The sequence below is a fragment of the Rhyacophila brunnea genome, unplaced genomic scaffold, assembly GCF_057557595.1.
Source record: "Rhyacophila brunnea isolate RB1 unplaced genomic scaffold, BYU_Rbru_1.0 scaffold_12, whole genome shotgun sequence".
NCBI lineage: Eukaryota > Metazoa > Arthropoda > Insecta > Trichoptera > Rhyacophilidae > Rhyacophila > Rhyacophila brunnea.
In genome coordinates this window covers 37,242,431-37,260,160 of record NW_028232774.1, presented here as the reverse complement: position 1 = coordinate 37,260,160, position 17,730 = coordinate 37,242,431, and the positions used below count along the sequence as shown (strand labels likewise).

General features: G+C 35.7%; 1 protein-coding gene across 6 annotated transcripts in view; it reads left to right on the top strand.

The window, feature by feature from the left end:
* Positions 1 to 17,730, top strand: part of LOC147078130 (kelch-like protein 36) — a 130,665-nt gene that overhangs the window by 102,897 nt on the left and 10,038 nt on the right. For 3 of the 6 annotated variants that reach the window (XM_085961236.1, XM_085961240.1, XM_085961239.1), the window contains 9 exons: positions 5,039 to 5,178; positions 8,070 to 8,153; positions 8,336 to 8,467; positions 8,641 to 8,814; positions 9,073 to 9,234; positions 9,690 to 9,837; positions 10,904 to 11,056; positions 12,094 to 12,348; positions 13,911 to 14,026. In XM_085961236.1, the coding sequence (XP_085817362.1) occupies positions 5,039 to 5,178; positions 8,070 to 8,153; positions 8,336 to 8,467; positions 8,641 to 8,814; positions 9,073 to 9,234; positions 9,690 to 9,837; positions 10,904 to 11,056; positions 12,094 to 12,348; positions 13,911 to 14,026 (1,364 nt within the window). Of the gene's footprint in view, positions 1 to 5,038; positions 5,179 to 8,057; positions 8,154 to 8,335; positions 8,468 to 8,640; positions 8,815 to 9,072; positions 9,235 to 9,689; positions 9,838 to 10,903; positions 11,057 to 12,093; positions 12,349 to 13,910; positions 14,027 to 17,730 lie in introns of all 6 variants that reach the window. The other 3 variants (XM_085961235.1, XM_085961237.1, XM_085961238.1) reach the window with 1 other exon arrangement.

Sequence of the window (17,730 nt, the reverse complement as noted above, 5' to 3'; positions counted from 1 at the left end):
TCTAGCTGCTTATTAAATGAACAAATTTCCTTAAAATAGTCCTTACGATTGCGTATAACAAGAAAAAAATGTTATTTATTATCCGTGAGCATCCGGCAATTCCCCCTGTGCCATGTGTAGGTACTTACACTTCACTAACATAATTTTGTACACATACTAATTGCTTATGATTGATAAAAAAACCAATCCCGATTATGTTTACCAATCCCGGGATTCATAGGTATCGAAAATTGTCCGGGATCCCGGGATTGGATTCCCTAGCTGTTTCTATGTGCCTTGGCAGTGATTTCGTTCTGATTAATATGGGTCGATTGGCTATTTATTACACGTCCAAGGCAAAAGAGATTATGAAAACCAATTACCGTGGTTTCCTTCGTAGATATTAATTTATTCATTGGACGGCGTATTGATTGGTTATTGAGCGTTCACAATATTGTATTGGCTGTTGGCGTTCAGGGATTATTTATTCAAACAATTTCATCCAGCGGTGTAAACACTGGAGGCGAATATTCGATAACAAGTGATGATTAATAATAATTAATGCTTACTTTGACTCTTAAAAATTAATTTAATCACGAGAATTTTCTAAACATAATACCTATGAACAATTGCCAAAGAAATGCACTAATTGATTGAGGCTCTATTTTAGCCGTAAGTAGTAAATAATAAAATTACACCGCGAGAAACTAGTGACAACTTTAAATATTATGATATTATTGAAACTATCATCACAATATTTCAATACCAGGCAACTCAGAAATAACGGGAACTAATACCTAACGGGTAAGGAGAAGCAGGCAACCGATCTCGAGTAAGGAATAATATAGGATAAATCTAATACGTCATACGTCGAATACTGACAACTGCTCTCAGTTTATGCATTGACGCTCATTTAATATTGGTGTATTACACACACTATTGCACGTCTATAATGCGTGGTTCATTTTCGTAGGACACTCACACATTCAAAACCCTGCGTCAAAATGTACTGTATTTGTACCTATAGGTATAGCCTATCGGAATTGTATTTATTATCTGTGTTATTTTGTGCTATGGTGCAAATAAAACTTATTGAATGGTTGCGTGTTATGTAATAAGGAGAATTTGGGTAAAATATTAAATAACAATATAATGGATTCTGGACATTATTTCGTTTTTTTTTTACTGTTTACTCCTCAGAATTAATGTATTAAACTTTTATTATTTTAGTTTTCTTCCTTTACAAAAAATAAAAATCGTACTGAATAATTAAAGTTGCGGGATTTTTAATGTTTTGAATTAACTAATATCTATTTTTTGGTAGAGTTCAAGTAATTTGTATTGTCCACTCAGTTTTATATATTTTTTTTCCTCCAGAGTTAGGGTTGAGAGACTTTTTTTTCCAGAATCCGGACATCCGGAAAACCTCACGGATTGAATTTATTAGTAATAAAAATTTCTCAGTTTTTCAAAAGTTTTCTCATTATTTTTCATCGGCGGGGTGACCTTTAAATTTCCGTGCGTGTAATGGATTTCCCACCGCTATTATATAATATATAATGGCGTTCGAAACTATGTACCTATTGCACAAATTCACTTTATTAAATTTTAAAAGCTCTAGCGAGACTACATTTTCAAACACACGTCAACGCTTTCAAATATTCGAGCAGCGTTGTGCTTTTATCGATCAAACGATTTTTTTCTCTGTGGTTTTTTTTAATAGGTTTTTTTCTGAGGCTTTTGGGATGAGAAAATTATTTACTTGTAGTACTGACTCGCATTTTCCTGTCAATCAAATTAAGTTATACAAGGCAATCGATACCCATCGGAGGATAAATATCTCGTTTTAGCTCACGTTCCCTCAACGTGTCTGTCCAGCCGTGATCGTTCGCGTCACTCGTTCATGACGGCATACAAAATCGGCTTATGTCTATTTCCTTCTGCATTTTGTTGATTTCCCCCGAAGCAAGCTTTTCGCACGCTTTTTTTACAATTCAGCACAAATCGGGATTTCTCATTGCCCCGTTTACCCTCCAAACCGATGACAGCTCCCGCCAATATCGCTTTTACACGGATATGTTGTTTATCGTTTTCAAGTGTGTTCACGAAAGCATTCATTGTTTTGTTCGTAATTCCACGTTTTATTTAAATTACAATGATAACAAAATTCTATCTTCTATCGGCTACAACAATATAATTTATGGAAATCGGCTGTCGTTTCTGAGAACAGTGCATTAATTTAGTAGATATATATAAGATATCATTATTATTCATTTGGTACCTAAAAAGTAACTTTGATAAGATGTATTAGGTACAGATTATTATGATATTCTATGGTATTTTAACAACATTTAACGTGAAAAGTCATTGCTCGATGTAATGGTGCAGATAATCATATTATCTAATAGCGCCTGTTGTACACGTGCATGGATTTATTGGCAGCAATCGTGTGTATTTTAAACTATCGCGCTAATAACTGTTGATACGTAAAAGTGCTGACTGTCTCGCCAATCTCATTCTTCAAGAATAATCGAGATGCGATGTTGTCATTTTATAGTAGTATTTGACAGGTAGTGAAAATCGGTTAACCTCAAAATGAGTGCGCGGTTTAATTCGTTTTCTTACCGGCAGGTTCGTGGTTCTACTGCGCATGCGTAGATATAGAACAAACCAAATGTCGTGTGAAAATTCAGAATTCTTTGTATGGCCGCGATAATACGTAGGTACTGTCAGCCGTAAATCCATGCACGTGTAAACGGGATATAACGTATAACGCGTTGATCGCGAGATGGACTTTAGTCGATAGCACCATAGGCCCGGCCCCCCTAGGAATCGAGTCGTGAAAATGTAAAAAAGCACATACATTCAGTTGTATTATAAAATGATTTCATTGAGATCATAAACCATTTTTATTTTCATAACGAGCTTACGTGAAAGTCGTTTTTAAATTAACCATGGGGAAAAGCCCGCATGACCTCGTCGTATCACTTGATTCGTATTGCGTCACTCACGGCCTGCCGCAAAAGTCAGAGAAAGAGAAGGTGTGATTTCCCGCACTTTAAACGGATACATAGTTTCCCCTTGCCTTATGCTTGTACATTAGTTTATATTGTGGTCTTCCACGTTATCCGTAACATATATTTTCGCGTGCAATGTTACTCAATTAATTTTGGGTGTCTCCCACAATGATGATCCAGAGTTGATGTCATTTAAATCAAATCATATATTGACAATGGGAAAACTTGAAATAAATAGGGGTTGATTAATCTCCCTATATAACTCAATTTATATTTTATCTTGTTGTGGGAATAAGTATTTTTCATATTATGTTATATCTCAATCTCTTCCTGATATATTAATTTTCTGCAAAATATATATCATAACTATTGTAAAAAAAAACATCGATCATTCGTAAATTCCTGTTACTAGTAAATTTCGCCAATTACCTTATATTCTCGTATATTTCCGGGATTGGGAGTTACATACAGAAAGGTCGATAACAATATTATGCGAGCTTTTCCCTAAACTTTATCGAAATAAAGATTCTATTTTCCGAGCTTTTTTGCTATATTACATTACGTTGAGTATATACGTAAATTGAAATAAGATAAAATATTCGTGTGAACATCTTTATTTACAAACTTTCCAATAGCAATATTACTTTCGTTTCAAAGCTCGTATCCTTTAGAAAGCTTTTACTGAACACTGCATGAAAGCTTCTGTATCTGTGTATGTACCTTATGGGTAGGTACCTAAGTAATCAGATTTTTTTTTACATTTTATTATATCTATGTATTGTCAATTATTTACAATAACTATTAGGACGGGGGACGGATGTATTGGACTTAATTGGTATTTAAATTGATAATTTTTCAATTATGACACCATTTTCATTGTTTCAAGTTCATTTAATATATTATCTGGCTATCGGGCGGAGTATACGACCCAGCCCTATGTTCTAACTAGTGATATAAAGTCACCCGACGACATGACGTAATTGTGACGTCAGCCAATACACGCTCGAGGCAAGCCGTCCAGCGCACACGGCTCACCATAGATATTATGCTGAAACACCTATTTGTGTATGGGGACAATGGATAACGCCACTATTTTAGTAGCGTTATATTCTCGAATGCTATTATCACTCCGGTAGTACGTCACAATGATGTCATATGACGTCATGTCGACCGGGCGATTTCAACTCGCAAGTTCTAACTTATTATAAGGCCCCTGGGGCCAATCGAGAAAATAACGCTAGTCAAATACTGGCGTTATTCATTGTCCCCATACACAAATAGGTGTTTCATCATAATAATATCTATGGTGAGCAGTGTGTGTTGGGCGGCTTGCCTCGAGCGTGTATTGGCTTACGTCACAATTACGTCATGTCGTCGGGTGACACACGAGTCGATAGTTAGGAAATCGCAGGCCAGCACGTGTGACACTTAATGACATCGATTGCCAGACCCACCCCCTCCATAAATTGTGCAATTGCACGCGGGCGTGCGAATTTGGAAGGCGGTCGAAAAATAGGCCACAAGGGAAACTTACTTAGGATTCAGTCATATGAAAAATAAAAGGGGCTTCGTAAACGACTCTGCCCATAAAGATCTAGGTCTACTTTTACAAATATCATACTTTCGTACCTAAATAGCAAAGGAAGTCTACTTGTAAAGCAATAAGGGTCAATATTACAAATCTGCAGTCAATTCTATTTATAGTACATATTATTGTCTTATGTAATTCATCTACAATCTGTCTGCCAAATGTTATTGTGAAAATACATACTTACCTATATTGTTCATTGCAATAATAGGGTGATTATTGTAGATTTTCGTTCATGCCTTTGACCTATTCTGCTATCGTGTCCATTTCACTATTGAGATGTCATACGGCAAGAGACAAGGTATATTTTTTATCTAGGCGCAATATAACAATAACGAGGTGATCTCATATGAAAATTAAATCGATGATGGCCACCTCTGTCCAAGGTGTAAACTTTTATGAAGATGATGAAATACCGGATTAATCAATGTGTTTTTTTTTCTATTGTTGCCAGGTTCCGCGGGGGGCGCGTCGATGGGCGAGGATGGAGGGGAAGTGGTGCTGTCGTTCGAGGACGAGAGCCTCGTCTCTGGAGCCATGGAAGCCCTGAACACCATGCGCAAGAACAAACACTTCTGCGACGTTGTCCTCCATGTAAGTATAATAATTCAACTCCAATATTCCATTAAGCAACATGATAAATTTTTTTCTAATTCTTTGACCATTTTGATTTCACCATAAGGCTCGGTTCAGACACTGCGGATTCCGTGCGGTTTCAACCGCGCGGTGACAATTTGTGCTAGCTTTCGGATTCCGCGCGGGATCCTTTTTTTTGCGGTTGACTAGCGGCCATAGAAGCTAGTACAAATTGACTCCGCCTTGTCCGAACCGAGCCTAAAGACGATAATAACTAGAAAGGATATATTATAGCATCTTTATAATACTGTAGTAATGTCGATTGCTTGTTGATATTTGTGAAACAATCTATCACTGCACCTCGCCAAAACAAATTATATCAAACCATTAAAACTACAATACCCACATAAGTGAGATAAACGATGCTGAGCAGTCAAACAGGCGCATTCAGTACTGCAAAACTTGAAAATAATTGAATTCTATATTTTCACAAAAAAAGTGACATGTTGCAAAAATCTTCATATTACCTAAATACACAAAATGTGAGGTAATTTTTAATTTTAATAATATATTTTACATAAAAACTTTTCACTATTTTTATATAGGATGTTTTCACTATTTTGACTAAAACACAATAGTGACTTGTAACGTTTTCGATATACAGCATTCAATTTGCCATCATCGTAATATATTTATTTACCCCTTAAGTATTCTTTTTTCTCTTTTGATTCCAAGTAATTGCCTGCTTCTAAATCTTTTGTTTGCACTTCCAGAGGGGTAGGCCATTAATCGGTTCTATGCCTTCAGCGAGTTTTCTTGTTCTATGAGGCCGTAATCGACAGGAAGCACATACGACTTTAAACTCAAACTACTAGACACCGTTGATTGATTTGCATAATCTAAACAATTAAACACTGTGATATTTGTTTGAATAATTATGAAATACTAAGCCACAAATTATTGGTATTACAGCGATTTTTAGAAAAGCTTCGCTCTTCATTCAACGTGTGTCGTTAAAAACCTGCGGCCTGTGAGGCATAGAAAAGGTTAAGATCCAACATAAATAGTGCACACTAAACTTTGTCAGTCATGCTTATTTGTTTTCATTGAAATAAGAATACAAATTGCAGATGGTACTGGTTAGTTTTTAAAATTCAATTAAGTAAACCCTGCCTAAACCAAACCATAATAGTTTAGGTTAATGCTTCGGGCGATCCCTCAATAGTGGATACTTTTTCAGTCATACCTATTTGTTAAAAATAAGTACATATTACAGATGGCGTCGGCAAGTTTTTTTTAAATTCATTAAGCCCTACCTAAACCAAACCATAGAGTTCCGCTAAAAACCTCACATGGAAATGGGCTGGACATATAGCTCGAATAAGGAACTATCGCTGGACAAATCTAGTCATCCAGTGGTACCCAACAGGTACAAAACGTCCACAAGGTAAACCTAGAAACCGCTGGATCGATGAATTAGTTAATTTCTGCGGAAGTACGTGACAACGCAACGCACATGACCGAGAGAAGTGGAATCAGCTTGGAGAGATAGAGGGATAGATTCAGGCTGATGATGATGATGAAACCAAACCATAATATAAAATATTTTTTGACCATTATCTATTATGGCTTGGTTTCAAAACAGATACAACACTATCTGCAATTTGTAGTTTTAGTTCAATAAAAACAAATACATATGACTAACAAAGTTTAGTGTGCACCATGTATGTTAGATCTTAACAGCCAACCTCCACCCTTCGCCCTACTATAGAGAGACCAAAACTACATATTATATTTTGTGATATGTGATGCCGATTCAAAAAATTCATTTTACCTTACAAGTTAGAAAGAAATGTAGTAACAAATGAATTCAGACCATCTATATGGGGAAACGTAATACATAATCAGAGACAAGGACTGATTGACTAACCAGGCTTAATTTGTCAAGGCATTTGAAATATTTGCAATGCCATGCGAAAAGAGAAACCGATTAATACCGTAGGAATTTGAATGATTACGTATTATGGACAATGTCAGCTAGGACAATAATCATGTGGAGTAAGTGGACCATCAGGGGCGTTAGCCATTGACAAAAAAAGTAAAGATTATTATTTCGTAAAGGTGTTCAGTCAAGCCGGATATCATAAATTCGCATCCGGCATCTGGCAAATTCACAAGTTGTTCTTGTAATTTATGTGTTTGAATCCAGAGTGTGAATAGATGTGTAACCATTTCTCATAAAATAAACTGTTAAACCTCTTCAGTCATCTATTCTATACACAAGACTGCTATCGGCAGCTATTGAGGGTAGTTTTGTATAAAAGTATCAGCACTTCTCTTTGATGTGCTAAATTTTAGAGTTGACTGTTTAGACGGCTAACTTATTGTAACAATTATAATACTTCGAAACATATGAAAAACTATCCTCAATAGATGCTGATAGCAGTCTTTTGTGTATATAATAGATGCGCAGAATGCGGCTTAGGTCCATACTAGATTGTAGAGTCAAAAAAGTTCTCTAGTTCTTTGCTGCCACGTGCGCATCCACCATACCTACTTTATAAGCTTGTCTTTCCAGCGAGTTTTAGGGCATTCCTGTGGGCGTTTAGTGTCCCTCGAGTACGACCGTAGGACGGCTTTTTTATCCTAGGGATATTTCGCACAAAAACTTGAATTACTTATCAATGATTAACTTTTCTGTCTTTTTCGTTTTATTATGTATTATATCATGAATCAAGTCTCGGAAAGAATCTCTTGAGATGATCATGAGAAGCATAATCATTGTTTCATACTTGATGCCGGACATCAGTTATCCGACTGCGGGGCCTATGCTGGTGGTGGACATGGAAATAAATTCAATTGTGTAGAGTGAGGTAATTGTCTACTGATTTGTGGAGTGTTTCTTCCAGACGGGCTGCGCGGAGGTTCCGGCACACCGGGCTGTCCTGGCTGCCGCATCACCCTACCTCTTCGAACTCTTCACAACAGATCAGGTATATTCTACATTGAATACTCCACCATAATGCTTAACTGCAGATTATAATTATTGTTTTTGAGCATGATGTACCGCAAGGTTTACATCTGAGTCCATTATTATTTTTTAACGCATCCTTTTTCTAATTTTCCTGGTAACATTTTAAACATTCTAGCTAACTTCAATGTAAACATTTTGCAGGACCGAACCGGAGGCTCCGGCGCCGTGGTCTTACCCCTCTCCTACAAACTGAGTGGTCCATGCGAGAGGAAAGCTCTTCTCTGCCTCGTTGACTATGCCTACACAGGAAAACTATCCGTTCCTGCCCATCAGGTATATTATGCAGTTCAGATTTTATAAGTAAACCCTGTCATTCATCTAGGCCTCTATGCATAGTCATAAATCATTCACTCAGAAATGGCCAGTGATATATAAGACTATAATACACTTTTTTGACAAATCTCTTCTTTTATACCTTTTAAATAATGTTCCATTTCACTCTGCAGGTGCGTTCAGTATACCTGTGCGCGTGGCAACTACGCATGGATGAAGTGGTAAAGCGCTGCGGCCGATTCCTCGCCGGGGCTTGGCTGGCAAGAGACACCTGCCTCTCCGTGAGGGCCCTCCCTGGCCTTCACGGGTCAGCCAGATGCACAGTTGACAAATACATTGCGGAGAATGTAAGTTTTAAATAATAAAAAGAAAATCTTAATCTTTTCATACTGCAGTACTTCAAAATATATTTATTTAGCGATTTTTATGAGGAAACCACAGCAAGCTCCATCTGGAATGAGATTTAACATCTTTGATTACAACCAATATTCCATTATTGTGTGAGTGGAGTATTAATAATTGATTCGTATGGAAGTTTCCAGTCAAAATTCCAATCTTTTGTGTAACATGGTTAATTTTTTTCATGATAATCCTGTTTCTTTCAGTTTTCATCACTGTATAAAAGCAGTACTCTGTCGGCTCTACCGTTGGTCCAGGTGGAAGTACTTTACACGGCCCGCAAAGACATGGACCTCATGGAACATTCCATTTTGGCCGAGCTGCTACTGCAATGGCTCCGCGACCTCATCACCGATGAACAACTCGCTGTAAGCTGATCAATCATATTATTGTACTCAAAACTGTTGGAAGAAGAACTTTCTCTTATGAAGAAACGGCTTTTATATTTGAAAATGAACCTGATAATTAGGCTAAGACTTAAATCATTAAATTAGCTGTACATTGTTTTTCACTGAGTTTGCATTAGTTGGCCATTAGATATAATTAACATGATATTTAAATATGGTAATTAAATATTAATTAACAGGTCAGATATACACATAATCCGTTGTTAACTCTAAATACCTAAATTATTACTTACTAACTTTCGGCAGCAACCCCATGATATACACATTACTTTGTCGAAAATGTGCCTAAGTACTTCACTCTTTGCTGACATTTAACGATTCTCATTAAGAGAACCGAAACAATGGTAATAATTAATTTATTATGTTGTCCTATTAGCTATCGAAGTCCTTCAACCATTTTCTTTGATGTTTCTCAGGTGAGCTCGTTTGTCGGCCGAACGCATTTACTTTACATTGCTGGTGGGCGTGGTCTACGAGACTGCGCCGGCCTCCCTCCTGCCCATTCCGACACACAGCTGCTGCAGGAGTACCGGCGGATGCTGCTCAAGTGTCCACCCACCAAAAGTATGTGCAATATCTAATAACTAAACTCATGTATTATCATTAAAAATGTATATAATAATACATTCCGTTTTCGCTACAACAGAGATGAAATTATATTAACAGACTTTTTATAATGAACGGTTAATCGGGTCCTAGCTCTGGATCCAACAAACATAATTTTTACCAGACGCTGGATTCGAGACTGACACCATCAACCACTTCACCAACGGATTCAAAAGTCTATTTCCAATTTTTATGTAAAGGCTTGCTGCACACATTGAGTCCAAGAGTGAGAAATGATATGTTTAATTGTATGCAAACAATGCCGACATTAAGAGCGTACATAAGTGAAACGGCAAATAATTTTCAACACTATGTGGAACGAAATTTTGCAGCACGTTGCCATTCGGAGAGGGATAGTCGACCTGTTCGCACGTCAATTTCTTTTGTGATGGAGTCGGTTGAAAATATTCTTAAATCGTGTAAAGATGACAAAAAAACGTTCCGCATGTACTTGAAAAAGAAAACATATCAATGAATATACTATTATTATTACGAATATAATAATAAACACAACATAAAAAGGACGCATGTTGAACTTTTATGACAAATTATATTTCGTTCGGCTTGCGTCATTTGCACCCGCGACCCGCAATCTGAGCATCGCGTAGTCACGATCTTTTTAGACCATGCCTCAGCTGAGGTATAGCCTTAAGATACATCCACACTGTGTCCTTTCAGCAAAAATGACTACAACATTTTGAGTATGTATCTTTATGTCACTATTCTGGAAAAATTCTGCATAGACATTATCATTAATAATTGTTAAATATAATGATACATTACATTTTGATAGAAAAATTATATCATTTTTTATTTAGCAATCAAAATTTGCTGACTTTTATCAAACTTGATTTAATTAGGTACCCACTTTGTCTAATTTTTTTAGAAGTAAAATGTTAACTGCTGCATCTATAGTAATGACAACATTCAATTGACACCTACGTATTTCTAAATTTCCAAACAATGAATAGGATCCCCAGAGTCAATTATATGTATTTGTTGTCATTTATGCATTTTTTTTTAGATGGCAAACGCAACGGCAATGGTGGAGCCGCAAGCAACGGTGCGAATGGAAACGGTGGTGGACGAAGCGCCGTATACTCAAGAGACATCATGGAGAGAGCTCACCGACAACCCGGTGATGACTGGGCTGTCATCGCCAGTGAAAAAGTTGCAGGTGATTAGATTATTTATCATTTACTAATCCGTTTTTTTTAATTATTTAATTTGAGTTGATCATGTTAATTTGATCATATACTAAATTATAGCTTATGGCTTTGTATGAGTTTGACATGGATTAACAGTTAAAGAAATATATTTAAAAAATAATTATTGCAAAACCTTGATCTTTATTAAAAACAAAAACTATGTACTGTTCCATGCTACCTTCAAAGATTCCCAAAGCAAGTAGGCAAACAAATGAGGATACTCTACTATAAATCTCCCCGCTCATTCACATACATAGCTATATTCCTGGCCCCTGCTTCCATCTTTTACACCACATCCAGTGCTATAAACAGGTGAAAAACTACATCTATCTGGGACAACAAGTGTCTATAGATGGATTTATATTTGATGAAATTGTTCGCAGAGTAAAAATGCTAGGCTGGAGTGCTTTTGGCCGCCTGAATAATGTCTTCAAAAGTGACCTTCCACTGTGCCTAAAGCGCAAAGTGTTCAACCAGTGTGTGCTTCCCGTAATCATGCATGTGAAACATGGACCCGTAGTAAAAGAGAGATCCAGAAACTTAGAGTAGCACAACATGGTATGGAGAGGTGCATGCTGGGCATAACGCGAAAGGACAAAAAGAGGAACGACTTTATAAGGAAACAGACAAGGGTTTGCGATGTAATAGAGTTCGCTAAAGGCTTCAAATGGAAATGGGCTGGACATACAGCTCGAAGAAGGGATAATCGTTGGACAAATCTAGTCATCCAGTGGTACCCAAGAGGTGCAAAACGTCCGCAAGGTGGACCTAGAGACCGCTGGATTGATGAAATGATAAAGTTCTGCCGAAGTACGTGGCAACGCAATGCACAGGACCAAGAGAACTGGAATCAGCTTGGAGAGACCTTCATCTAGCAGTGGATAGATACAGGCTGGTGATGTTGACAGTGCTATAGTGCGAAATCGCAGCCATAACATTGTTGTATAATAGTAATAATCGCTCAATGCATATCACATAACAATAATATTTTTGTTTTTATTTCCAGAACACACATTCCTATCCTTATCAGCATTAGACGGTCATCTGGCATTGCTATCGGCATCCCTCCGCTTGAACGAGTCACCCCTGCCGTCACCTCTCAGCGCGAGCGTGAACGCTAACGGAGTGACGATCTGTGCCTCACCTTCAGCACTCATCGACACCTCAGGCGCCATTGTGGCGGCGCTTGCACTGGCTCAACTGGAGAGCCCCAGGTGTGCGCATGGAATGGCCGTCATGGACGGGAAACTGATTGTCTGTGGTATGTAAATGACTTTTGGCTTTGTTCTTCGTTTTTGTATTCATTACTGTTTCAGAGCGTGACTCCTTTCGAATATCTTAGTTATATCCCTCTAGAAATCCCCGTATTCTGCCTTCCGCATGGCTGAAGGTATTGAGAGACTTTTTGCATCCTTCACTTGGTCGAAGCATCGTATATGCAACCTCCTTCTTCCGCGTCAACCATTGATCTTTCTGCTGACTATGAGCATTTCCTAATATTATTATTGTTAAATGACGCGATGTTTCACCTTTCATACTAGACAGTTAACGTGTCTGGCAAATTCACATGTTGTTTTTCATTCTATATTTTGGATTAGGGATTAGAGTATGGACCTAATTAGTTGAGGGAGCGGCTAACATCCATTTCTCGTGAAAATAAAAATCTGTCAATACACCCCCCACTCTGTGGAGGCCCATATCGTCGGTAATTTTCTACAAACACGTATCTCAATTTTTGTCAGTTTTGAGTTGTTTGGTGTAATAAATTCAGAATTTGAATATGCACATATTCCACTAACACGTATCTCAAAACATAATAGATTTAAGCAATTACAAAAACTCGTATCACAATAAAAGACTTCTAAATATTATAAACTCGTATCTTGAGTTACGTGTTTGTAAGTATACAGAATACTGAACTCCAACAGATGATTACACTGAAGCTCTTTCTCGTAAGTCAAGATACGTGTTTACTGCAGTAATATTCTCAGTAAAGTTGCTACGCATTCTCGTATCTTCGACAATATGACTGATCGGTAGAAAGTATAGTGCGATAAATTGAAGAAACATAACAGTTTTTTCATGAAAATATGTGTAACTATACTAAATGGACATTTCATAGAAGAAAATTTATTTCTAAATTAAAAACTGAGAGAATAAAGGTGTTATTTGCCTCTCCTGAAAAGTTGTATTTTTTTAGATACGTGTTTGTAGAAAATTATCGACGATATGATGTTCTTAGGATTAAACATTGTTTAAAAAACAAAAAAACCTTTCAACGTGCGTTAAAACCCTTTTATAGATCATGACTAATAAATTATATCGCCATACCATAATTCATAACATTGAATAGATGCAAATTATTGTTATTCGAAATTTAGTTTGTGTATATTTTTTGTATTCAGTTTAACATTTTACATACAATTTAATCTCAGCATGTCATGTAACATAATATGAATAGCCAAAGAATTTTTTTTTATGGTATTTAAATGATAGGTACCTAAGGAAAAATACAAGAATAAATTCTAGGAAGTAGGTATACAAAGAGTGTGCTAAGATTAGCCTATTTTAAAAGTTAATAAACAGTGTTTACCTAAAATCTGGTTTAACCCACCCACCTACATAATTCACATTACGGTTGTACCCTTTGTGAGATGAAACCACTAATTACCGGTGACAGTTATCAGCCAGGACAGACAAGTCAAAATTAACCAAACACCATGTATATATTTCTATCTTTTCACCTTATAAGGTTGTGTTGATAACATACACAAAAGCATGTTCAAAATGATTGTTGATTTGATAGAATATTGTTGTTTCCAGGTGGATATGACAGGTACGACTGCCTGAATTCCGTGGAGAGTTACGACCCGGAGCGGAACAGATGGACCCGACTGCCCGACATGAGGCAACAGAGAGGAAGATTCAACATTGCACAGGTCAATATCACATATTGTAACAGTTATTAAAAGGTAAATTATGATGCATCGTACGTAAACGAAATTGTGTCTTTTTTTAACTTTCTTAATACCTACCTGATAATATGAAAGATTATAATAAGTACTAATTCTTGTAATTTTATCATTATTATAAATGAGAGCAAACTGATTTTTGGAAAACAATATTTTAGATAGTATCCGGAAACTTGTACGTATGCAGTTCGCCGTATCACACTTCACCGTGAAATGTTGTATCAGAAATATATGGCCGTATATTAAAGACTGACCCTTTTTGGGTCGTATAGTACTCACATAACACGGTTATAGTCTGGAAGCCAGCAGCAAACAAATTTTGAAAATAGCTGATATACTGGATTATTTGTTAGGTTAGGTTAGGTTTTAATTCTTGAATTCATGAATTTTGTCAAAATCAGCTATGTAAATTGAATTAATGATCACATTGAATCTCATGAAATTGGAGACTTTATAGCAAGGGTCGGCATCATGCCCAAGATTTCGACTTCTAAAATATAGAAGAGAGTATTTTTAACGCTCCGTCTTCAAACAGAGCAATCTATACAGGACATAATAATTACTCTGGTGACCACACGAAATTAAACAACATGACACAATAATATCTTACATAATTGCGATCCCGATTTTTCGAACAATCTAACAAGAGTCTAACCACTTTAACCCCACACCTATTTCATTCACTGTCATTAATTCTTAAAGATGCACTTAACTAAGACCAATACAATTTAACCTAACCTAAAGTTTCAAATTGTACTGGAATGTTTGTTGTGCCTATGCGTAAATTTGATTGTATTCTGGGTGCCTTTTTGTGTAATGATTTATTAGGACGCACTCCCTAAAAGCCTAAAATAACTGTTAATGTACATTTTAAACATATTATATTGTTTTCGCGTTCAATGCAGAAATACGAAAAATCTCCATGCTCCCCCTATCAAAATTTCATAGTTAACTAATAAATTCTGAAAAAAATGAATTGCTTAAAATAAAAAAATGCACATAGGTAATAAATACTATTTACAATTTTACTTTCGTAAGTAAGTACCTACCTATGTATAATAAATATTATATTAGATGTACAACTCGGAAAAAAAATAGTGCGATCCTTATGCTTGATGTGAGCTGCAAAGAGTTTTTATGTGAGGACTAATTTGGTCAATTTTAATCTTAAATCTCCACAGTTTGTGAAAAAACGATTTTTTTCGGTAACATATGATTTACAGCGCTAAAGCGCCGCATTCAACTAAATATTATGATGGGAATGGCAACAGTAATTTTTGCGAGAAGTCATGGTTGCAATATAAAAAAAATATTTTCGAAAATGCATTTTTAACAAAAAAAAATGTACCAAATATTTAATGATTTGCACATTGCCCCCCGGTGGGGCGTACACCCCACGTTGGGAAACACTGGATTAGTGCTTACCGATTATGTAACATGCGGTATAAATAAACTGAAATTAACTTTTAACAGAACTGCTCACAAACAATATATTTTTGCACTGGGGGGTTACCCTATTTGGCCTATTTCAATACACAATACTTCTATTGTTCTTAGCCTAACTTAAATTTTATGTCTTACTCATAAAAAATGAATATGCGTTGCGACGATATACAAAAAAAATGTGCTAACTAATAAATACATATTTATTTTGTTTGGTAACTATTTTATGATGTTTAATTACGGTATTTCGTATACTTGTTATAATTATTTTAGTATACCTATCTATTATAATTAAATACTATAATGTTCCTCAGAAATAAAACATTATAAAGGAATCACACGGAATAAGTAATTACAATCATATTAACGTGATGCTATAAATGTGAATAATGACAATTATAATTGAATCTAAAAGAAGTTTGTGTTTCGATACCTCACTAATCATCTAATACTGTCAACTTCAGTTTTCCCTCTCCACTAAACACTTGCAAGCGGAATGATTTTGTTTACTGAAAATTCTGTGGACAATTTCTAGATTAGCGTAACTATTTGAGCTCGTAAAGTTGTTTCATCAAATTTAATGTTCAATGAGCTACTGCTGCAGCTTTTTTAGTCAAGAGTACGCAGTATAAAAACGAAAAGTATTAACGGCATTGTTACTTACCTATGTTCTTTTCTAGATTGAAAATTTCGTAATTTGAGTTAGAATTAGAAACATACGATTTTTACAAAATACTTATACTGGGTGGGAAATGAACCCACCCGCAATGTTGTGCTTTCAATAAAGATTACTACATTCTTAATTCTTGTGCATTATTTGTTGAAGAAAACATACAATGATGTTCCTGAGGTAAATGCAAAGTGTGTCAGTATTGTAGAAGGTTGTTCACTTTACAGGGATCTGTGAACCTTTACTTAAAGATGGTAGCAAAATATGGTCTATTGCCGTGTGTACGTCTGACAGTTTTTGTAGTTGATTTATTGCACCACCTTAAAAGACAAGGTGGACAAAGATTTTGATTCAAAAATAGATTGTGTACAATCTCTATATACCAAAGTACGATCAAGCACAGCGATTATTATAGAACAGGTTGTATCAAATTTTAATATAGGAGTATCAAGTATAATATACTGTTCGCTATACATCTTTAATTCACTTCAAAATTTATTTTGAGTTGATTGTATGATGAATAGATATCGAATCGATGTGAAGTTATTTCTTACCAGTTGGACCAGCTTGGGAAACTTCTTCCGCACCTCTGTGCCAAATGTTGGAAGTCAGAATTACAATTTTAATAAAATTATATATTAAATCTTAAGTATAAGCAATTATTTTGACAAATATTTTTCATTTACGTCAAATTTCGAGTTGAACATGTTCTTGTCAGCCGGCTTTTAGTGCAACTACATAAGTTTTATGGTACAACAAATACGTATATTCAATATCAAATACTTGCGAATATGTTTTAAATAAGATGATTTCGCTTTTTTGACAGAAAAAGTTACGTTTTCCACACCTATACTCTCGGATCCAGTGCTGTTGACATAAATTTTTGTTCAGACAAATTAATTTTTTTACTTGAAGAATTTTGCAGTTTAATATATTATATTGATAGACACGAATAAATTTTGTGGTTTGAATACTTTTTTTGTTACCCCGTCTTATCTGTTATGCGTCATGTGTTCACACTCGACTTTGAAAATTTCTTCATCGATACGTATCTCTGTCTTATTCCTTCATTGACTTATGCAATACTGTAACATGCGTTAGAAAAGGACCGACGTGTATAATTGTGACATACCATATAGGACAATTTTATTTAAAATACTCTATTTCACCTCTCATTTCATAAATAGGTATGAATTCTGGGCATGGTGCCGACCTCTGCTTTATAGTATATGGTCATCTCTTTCCGATAAGAAAGACGGCGAACTGTGCCACTGTGAAATGTTTTACGTACAATTTACATGTAACAATTTTAGATACATACATGTATACTGTAAATTAGTGTTACTACTCCGTTTGTTAGTATCGTCACTGTAATTACAAAAAGCTCAACATATATTGTAAATCTGGTTGCTTTCTATCACAACAGAAAACAATGGAAATTGTGAAATTGAAACAATTACTAAATAATGCTTTAATGCTCAGTAAATAGTCAATAAATACACCTTTTAACAGAAGGTATTTTGAAGTAATAACTGGCATACATTTGGGAGTTATTGAA